Genomic DNA, 9,641 nt, shown 5'->3' with positions numbered 1-9,641 from the left:
CTAATTAATGATGTGAAATTCTTTTGAAGTTGAGTTTTGAAGCAAAAAATTAATCATTTCATCAGGTATGGATGACGATCCTACTTTAAACACTTCTTGTAATCGGGCAGCTTCATTTTCTGACCTGGGAGGCAGCTGTGCTAAGTTGGCATCTATCAGTATCTTGGATAATCGATGTGAAAGCTCATCCCTTTTTACTTTGAGTGACTTCAAGTTACGCAAAGAAGAGAGCTTAACCCTCAATAAATTAGGAACTAAGGAGAGAACCTAACAAAATGAAGGATGATGGTGAATTATGATCAGTTAAAGGTAAATTTAGAAGAAAATAAATTATGTAAGCAAAAATAAATCCTCAAAACATGTGAAAATTTTTTATGACAGAAATAACTTTGAAAAGCACACTTGTTGAAACAAAAAGCTAACCAGCCAAACTAAAATTTTGAGTAAATTAGACTAACTTGGTTGCATATTCTATTAAGGTATACCTGAAGAGTGTTGGAAGAGACTATCAATGATTCGATATCAACAAACTCGAGAAACCATCTAAGTAGAATTGAAGGAGCCTCTGCATAACTCCACCTGATATCTGCATGAATCTCTATGTGCTTAACAGAACTAAGGGGGTTCCCAAATAAAATCTGAAAAGGAGTACCCATAAAAGTAAATGCACACAGATTTGGAGTAAATAGCTCAATTTTGCGATTGTTCTTAGGTTCAAAAGAAAACTCTATTGCTAATCCCACAAGTGTTGTACTTGATATGCAGAGGTTTTCTTCACCAAGGATTTCAAAATGAGCAATCTCCAAACGCTTCAACCTAGGATATGCCAGAAAAAGATCGGGTCCACCACGAAAGGCGATAAAACCTAAAGACAAGCTGGTCAATGATGGCAAATTCAAGCTATTTGGAAATAATATTTTTGGTTTATCATAGCGTATAGGGGTAACATTAAAGCGAAGAGATGTTAAAGTATCACATGAAAACAAGCAAGATGGAAAATGTTGAATATCACATTTGAGAAAGATATGTAAGTGTTGGATATTGTGTGAAATGGCATATTGTAAAATCTTGTCAAGTATGTGAGGCTCCATAAAACCCTCATTACAAAAATTGTAAAATTTGAGAACGAACAGGGAAGTCGAGCCATCACGTAGAGACAAAAACTGGGACGCAAACTCGGAGAGACGCGGGAGAGTATTAGAGCTATATAATGAAAGAAAGGGAAGTTGCTTCCAGAGATTCCTCCATCTTGTGGACAGTATGCAAGTTTGAACTGCTATTTTAGACCGCAAAAAGGAGAGTATGTGAATTAAAAGGTAATCACATAAATCACTGAGCCTGTCTTTATTTTCATCGATGTTGTTATTTCTGCTTGGCATCTTCATCTTGAGGCAGAAGCAGCAATTGTGCGCTTCAAAATTTTGCAAACCAAAAAGCTAACGTAAGAAATAAGTCTATATATTTATATTTATCGATATACATATCAGCATGCATGGAAGAAGAAGAAGAAGAACAATGAAAACAAAACGAACCCTAGTTTTTATTTTGCGAGAAGCTTCAAAATCGGCGAGTCTGTACGACACTCCAAATTGGCAAAGATGAGATTATGCCGCAAATGGCTTCCAAGTATATTGGATTGGTCTCTCACCTAAAAACCATTCAATAAATTAAAAAAGTATATCATATTTTAAAGGTTTATTTAATTTATTTTGCTCTTGTACCAAAAATATATAATATATTTTGGTCGGATAATAAAAAGTATACAAAATATTTTTGTTTAACAAGAACAAAACAATATTCATTAATTTAAATTGATAAAATACATAAGATACAATAATCAACATCGCTAAAAACGGAAAAGGTGATTCCACAAACAAACTCACAACACCTAAGTTAATATCATACAACGGAAAAATGCCTACAAATAATCTTTATATATAAAAGTTAACTCGTAAGCCAATTTTTAACCTAATTTTAACCTAAATTTTATGATGACTTTTACGTTATTACCCCCATGTTCAATTAAAACTGTTTAATTAAGAGATAAACTTTAAAAATCGTTCCTCCTATTCATCGTATTCCTATAACAATTTCCTCCTATTTTGTTTCCAACACAACAATAAACAGATAAACATAAAAAAAAAAAAATCACTCTTATCTTCTTATTCCTAAACAAAGCTTGGTTGCCCTAATTTTAACCTAATATTTTAACCCTATTATTTTAGCAACTTTTCCCTCCTTTAAAACCTAACCATATTTCCTAATTCTCCTCCTCCAAACCCTAACCATCTAACTTCACTCCTCCTAAACCATATTTCCTAATTCCCCTCCTCCAAACCCTAACCAATATATTTTAATCCTTTCCCCGAAACTGAAATCTCTTTTTAAAACCATATATTTCTTTCCTCCAAACCCTCACCAATATATTTTAATCTTTTCTCCTAAACCGAAATCTCTTTTCAACATGGCTTCCAGAAACATTCAGACTTTGCTGTCATACCACTGCCTCACTGGTAACCATATCTTCATTCCACTCTGGTTTAAACTAAATATATAGATTTTTGCTCTTATTCCTCACTGTTTTAAAGTATAAATAATTCTTTCAATCCCTTTCAATCTTTTGTAGGTCCGTTGGTGAAAAACCCTTTTTCCGATCTTGACAAAGCAATCAACAAGCTCAGACTGAAATACATATCATATATCGTTGAATATGACATTGATGTTGTATGTGTTTTTTGCGAAATATACCTATTCTCAATTATTTGCATTCTATTTTATCAACGTTTGTGATGTTTTTGTTTGTTATTTTTTTAGGGTGCAGTATGCTTGCCAAACATGTTTGGCGGTGATTTCAGAGATCAAATTGGGTGCTATGCAATATTGACTGATCCTAAGTCCAACAAGTTTGAAGTATTGGTCGATAGAGTAAACGAAGCATTTTTTTCTCACAAAGGGATGGAAAGCAATTCGTGACTTTTACGGAATCGATCTTGGTGCCTGACCTTGGTTTTTGTGGGTGACGGTGTGAAGATCAGAGGGGGTGATCTTGGTGCCTGACCTTGGTTTTTGTGGGTGACGGTGTGAAGATCAGAGGGGGTGCTCCGATGGTTGGGTCACATGATACCATCTACCTTGATGTTATTTACAATTAGTCCATGTTTAGATAAATTGTGCAAGACCTTTCCAATTTGAATTTTAAGTTTTAGTTTCTTAGAGTTTTGGAAGCATTTATTTTTTTTGTCTTTGAATTTAGCAAATGTCCCTTGAATTTCATAAATAATTTAGCCTTGCTTGCTTTGCTTTTTTATTTATATATTTGTGTTTGTTTTTGTGTTGCTGAATCAATTTAGTAGCATGACTGTGTTACTGAAGCATTTTAGTAACATTATTAGTAACAATTACTAGAATCAATTTAGTAGCATAGCGGTGTAACGTCTCCTCTTAACATTATTACTAACAATTACTAATCCTAATCTCTAAAATATGTTTTGGGTGGAAACAAACTTAAATCCTAATCCTTATTTCTCTCATTCAAGTAACTAAGAGATTTCATTCACATCTCTTAACTAAGTTCTTGGTGGAAACAAACTAAAATCCTTATTTCTCTCATTCAAATAATCAGGGGATTTCATCCACATCTTTAAAATATGTTTTGGGTGGAAACAAATTAAAAATCATAATTCCTCTCATTCAAGTAACTACTAAAGATTTCATCCACATCTCTAAAATATGTTTTGGGTGGAAACAAACTAAAAATCCTAATTCCTCTTATTCAAGTAACTACTAAAGATTTCATCCACATCTCTAAAATATGTTTTGGTGGAAACAAACTTAAATCCTAATCCTTATTTCTCTCATTCAAGTAACTAAGAGATTTCATCCACATCTCTAATCTAACTTTTTGGTGGAAACAAACTAAAATCCTAATTTCTCTCATTCAAATAAGTAGGGGATTTCATCCACATCTCTAAAATATGTTTTCGGTGGAAACAAACTAAAAATCCTAATTCTTCTCATTCAAGTAACTAAGAGATTTCATCCACATCTCTAAAGTAACTTTTTGGTGGAAACAAACTAAAATCCTTATTTCTCTCATTCAAATAAGTAGGGGATTTCATCCACATCTCTAAAATATGTTTTGGGTGGAAACAAACTAAAAATCCTAATTCCTCTCATTCAAGTAACTACTACACATTTCATCCACATCTCTAAAATATGTTTTGGCGAATCAACTATGGTAATTCTTAAGTACAAAAAAATGTCAATTCTTAAGTAAAATAAAGTGCCCCATCAACAATATTAATTTCATTTTATTCATATTAATCTTTATCCTAAAATGTTGGCCATTTCCTAATTTTGTTCCACTATTTTGTGCTTATCCTGATAACTAATACTCTTTATTGCTCAACCGACATATCCTACTCACACGTATTCCACCTTTTTCCTATAAATATATCATAACATATTAGCCAAATCATCTCAATCTAAATAAGCATCCTCTTTCTTGGAAAGGAAAAAACAAGCCAATGATGTCTTCCAAATACACTCCAATCTCAGCTGTTTCTGGAGGAAGAAAGAATCTCAAGATGTGTGTGCGAGTTGCTCACATTTGGTTGATGAAAAGGTTTCTGCATGTTTGCACTCTTAGCTTTAAAATTAAACTAATGTCATTGTTGTTGTTTTAGTTATCTAATTTAACCAGCTGTTTAATGTTGTTGTTGTCGTCAATAGGGTGGACGTATTCACGCCACAGGTAGAAAAGATTTGGTGGCAAAGTTCAGGTCCATGGTTCAAGAAGGGGGTACATTTCAGCTTGAAAATGCAATTGTAGGTTTTAATGAAAGTCCTTATAAGGTAACTTCACACAAACATAAGCTTAGTATGATGCACAATTCAACTTTTACCAAAGTACACTCGCCTGCTATCCCTATGAACGTTTTTTAGTTCAAGCCATTCAATGAAATTCTCTCTTCAACTGTCGAGGAAATATCTACGGGTAAGACTTCAATTCTGAATGTGTGTTGTACATTATTTCTACCTATAAGCATTCGTTTAGGAATTTCATACATTTGTTTTTGCTTTTGTATACGTAATTTCAGATGTTATTGGTCATGTAATTGAAAGAGGTGATATAAGGGAAACTGAAAAGGACGGAAGGAAAAGTAGGGTTACTGATCTCACTTTAGAAGATCTTGAGTAAGATTTGTCTCTTTCTTTGTACCTGGTTGTAATATAATTTTAATATACCTTATGTTCCTGAATTGATATTTTGGTAATATTTTATTACAGAAACAACCGCTTGCATTGCTCTCTTTGGGGTGAACATGTTGACAAAATTGTGACCTTTTTTGGCAACCATGATAACGACACACCTACTGTATTGATATTGCAGTTTTGCAAGACACGCATGTAGTTAGGTATGTCGTGTTTTAAGTTTGTGCTTTCTGCTGATATCAACAATGAAATGTGAAATTATGTTCACTTGCTGTTGATTTTTAAAAAAATTAGGTGCTATGGGAGTTGCTAATGCCTTTAATGGGACTAAGCTAATACTTAATGGCGATTTGCCTGATGTCGCTGCGTACATGACATGGTAACCATTTACATTTTTATATGCTTTAGAATAAAGGCAAGTTTTTTTGGTCGTAATTAAGTTGACTGGAGGTCTCACCACTCTTCTATTAACATTGGTGCCCTTTTATTAGAATGAAAAATGCATCAATACAGTTCACCCGAATTGTCAGCCAAATTTCAACGAACAGCTCCGCGTCTTTATCAGATGACTTGCTCAACACTAACCGAATGACAATTGAAAGCATGACTGAGTCAACTGAGGTAGCTATCTCTTTATTGAAATTTTTAATTGTCGTTTTGGATTCATCTTTGTTATTTTTCACATGGACAGTTGTACGTCGCAATATCACGGGTTACTTTGAGGGGTGGTTTAAAGATATTGATTAATGATGACGACGGCGATGATACCGATGTTGCATCAAGTGTGGTCTACAGAGAAGTTTTTCGTAATGTGTAGGACTTTTTTGTGTACTATTCATTTTCTTACTTATTGAAACTATTTGCATGTCAACGAACTTCAGTTTCCCTTTTAAAATTATATGTTATGTTAAAGTAACAGGAACTACGTACTAGAATTATGGAACAATAACAAAGTCTATGGTAATTGACATTTTGCTTTCATTCACGACAATTTTTACATTCAAGCGACCTACAGTGTCTTATTTTTTCTATGAGTATTAATTTTTTAAATGACACGTGCGTTAGCACGGGTCAATGGTCTAGTCTTTATATATAAAAGTTAACCCGTAAGCCAATTTTTAACCTAATTTTAACCTAGATTTTATGATGACTTTTACATTATTACCTCCCGTGTTCAATTAAACCTGTTTAATTAAGAGATAAACTTTAAAAATCGTTCTTCCTATTCCTCCTATTCCTATAACAATTTCCTCCTATTTTGTTTCCAACACAACGATAAACAGATAAACATAAAAAAAAAAAAAAAAAATCACTCTTATTAACAAATTCTTCCTATTATTTCCATTTAATCAAAATGTTATTCCTCCTATTCCTATAACAATTTCCTCCTATTTTATTTCCAACACAACAATAAACAGATAAACATAAAAAAAAATCCAATCCAATCCTATTTTCGCTCCTAACAAATTCCCTTTTTCAAAAAAAAAAAAAAACTAACAAATTCACAAATTCCTGTAAGTTTGTTGCACCTTTTCCAATTCGTGTGCATTAATTATGGGATGATTTAATCAGAATTTGTTAGGCTTTCCATTATATCAGGCTTCCCATTTTTGCGATTGCAAAATTCAAATTCCCTTCTAATATTAACCACGACCCAGACTCCAACTCCCCACAAATTTAGCTATTTCCAAAGCACTTTCACGTATCAAATCTTCCAAAGCACTTTCACGTATCAATTCTCCTTCTCACTATAAATGTGTACCATACAGAATTGAATAAAACACATCCTTATTTATCCCTTTAATCATTCGTTCAGAGAATTTCTTCCTTCAATCATTCATTCAAAGAATATCAAGTGGTAATATTGAAAAATGTTGTTGTCGTATCACTGCTTAACGGGTATATCTGATGCTATGGTCTGATTTTTGCGTATGTTTTCATGCTTAAAGATGTTTTGTAACACTTTTTATTTTTATTGTATTGATGCAACAGGTCCTTTGGTGAATAATCCAGATTTATATAATGGAGTGTTTGCTGCTCCATCTTTTTGCTTTATTTTCAGTTGTTAATCAAACATTTGATTCTTCAGTTTTTGCTTTTCAATGTAATGAAGTATCAGTCTTGCTAAATTCTCTTCATAATTTTAATCCAAGCATCCAGATTTTATTCTCTTTCCAATTTGGACTTTCTTTTTTTACGGCATCTGTCTCTTATTTTCTTAATCTTGATTTTACAATTTTTCAGATTCTCCATTGTTGCAGTTTTACTATGATGTCGATATTATGATCTTTTTCCGTGTTCATTTTTTTTCAATTAAACGTAAGTATGCATTCGCTTTTCTTCATTCCTTCCTTATCAGCTTTGTTTAGTCTTCCCCTAAATGAAACAAATAAACAATTTATTGAGGGATTTAATTGTCTTCTTTTATGTTGTTTCTTTATTTATGTGTGCACAACTCAAATAGTACCTATCTTGAAGTAAAAATCATGTGCAGTTGCAGGTCCTCACAATGCAACAATTGCTAATGTTATTGGTGGGTGTGTAAGAGTTTAGTCTCTTCATTTGGTAAGGAGATTTTATAAATATAACTTTCATTTGCAATATTTAAGATTATAACTCAGAAAATATACATTGATTTGATTTTCACTTTGTGAAAACTTTTAGCAGGTGGTGAAAAGTGATCATGCTATATTTTATAGAAATTATATAGACTTAACTACAAGGGATTTGTTTCTGTCTTTTAGTTGGTTAACAATGTTTTTGTCCCGCATTTTGTTCTCTTAGATGTTACACTTTTTAGTTGTTAACATTTAATGTCTTCTTTATCTTAATTTATACATGTAAGTTCTTATCAATTGATTGAAATGTGACAACATAATATATTTAGTGTATAAAACGTAGGACATGCTTCGACAGATGGTATGAATATGAACCAGGCATTTAGATGCATGTGTGAATGTTAACTATAACATAATCTTTCATTGTTTTATATTCAGATAATATTTTTGAGATTTATTTCTCTTCATAATCCTTTGTAGGTAAAAATTATTGTCTTCACTCTTTTCTAAACTGCTTTGCTGATTTGTTGTTTTGTAGTCATAATAATATTTTTTATTAGAGGAATATGAATGACAATACCAATTCTATAGATAACACTTACCCGTAGAGCTGGTCTTCATGGACACACATGAGTTCTCATCATAGCCATACAAATAGAATGATCCCTTTGAAAAATTCTTGATATTGTGGAGGATATAATGCAAATTTAATTTTTTGTTGATTAGTTTAAAGAATTGTAAGCTAAATAAAACAATCCAAATATTGTTATTAATTCTTCTTCTTTGCTCATTGAGTTTAGCATTTCATTGCAGGAAAACAATTTACATAGAATTTCTTAAGGTGCCTAAAGCAAATATAAAGGTCTTCTATTTTGTTTGTGGATTGAGATAATGCAAAAGTTTCAGTTGTTTCTAAGCGTTATTGAAAGTTAAGAATATTTGATTTATTTTTTCAACCTATAAAAAACTGGTGTTTTTGTCTTATGAGGAAAGTCATGTGCATGGGCCTACTATTCAACTTATAGTGCTTTTGACACAAAAATAATTGTGATTTTGAAGGCTAAAAATCTTTTTTTTGGGTCCTTTGAGAATAGTTGATTTTTGTTTTGAAGGTTTATTATTGTTATTTAGGTATGAGTGGTTATCATGTAACATAGGTTTTTGGAATCAAGTAGTGACCAATTTGTATAATGTTGATTCTATTTGCACTTGCAAATTTTTTTTATTAAGTTTAGATGATTACAATGAAGAGAACCAATTATAATTTTGATATGTGAAGGATTGAAAATAGAATTTTAGATCCCTGTCGTTGTCTAATTTTTATTTTTTAATATTCGTTTGTTTCAACTAAACAATTTCATGTCATATCTCCTACTTTATTTTTTGAACTTGCGTAAATAAAATGTATAATACTCTTCATCTTTTATTTATTTTAGAATTTTTTTTTATTTCTCAAAAGTGGCAGCAAATCAAAATTCAAATTTTTTTAATTTTTAATACCCATAATAGTGGATATTGATTATTTTTTTGGATAAAATGTTAAAAAATTAGTATGATTCTTATAAAGGATGAAATGACGTTTTTTCTTATAAAATAATATTTTCTAAAATAAAAAAGTTGGTAAATATCTCTTTATTACATAAAAATGATCGATAACTTATTGATTTATGAAATAGATTTTTTTTTTTTTGAAGGAATGATTTATGAAATAGATGTACTAGTACATTTTAATTTAAGGGTGTACCATAAAAATACAGTCAGTATCAAAATAGCGGAAACAATGGAGAGGAAATAGTAACTGAAAGGTGAGGGACAATTGAGGTTTGAAAGAGTCATTCGAAAATTTCAAGTGAGAGAGAAGAAAATAGG

General features: G+C 31.5%; 1 protein-coding gene across 1 annotated transcript; it reads right to left on the bottom strand.

Moving 5' to 3' along the window:
* Positions 1-1,385, bottom strand: LOC11407810 (putative F-box/FBD/LRR-repeat protein At5g44960). Its single transcript, XM_003599568.2, has 2 exons — positions 486-1,385; positions 1-267 (listed from the first exon to the last, which is right to left on the bottom strand). Exons 1-2 carry the CDS (start codon positions 1,383-1,385, stop codon positions 1-3), a joined length of 1,167 nt encoding a protein of 388 aa, XP_003599616.2.
* Between the last annotated feature and the right edge of the window lie 8,256 nt (positions 1,386-9,641).

Source organism: Medicago truncatula, chromosome 3 (genome assembly GCF_003473485.1).
Source record: "Medicago truncatula cultivar Jemalong A17 chromosome 3, MtrunA17r5.0-ANR, whole genome shotgun sequence".
Classification (NCBI taxonomy): Eukaryota; Viridiplantae; Streptophyta; class Magnoliopsida; order Fabales; family Fabaceae; genus Medicago; species Medicago truncatula.
This window is presented reverse-complemented; position numbering and strand designations above follow the sequence as displayed.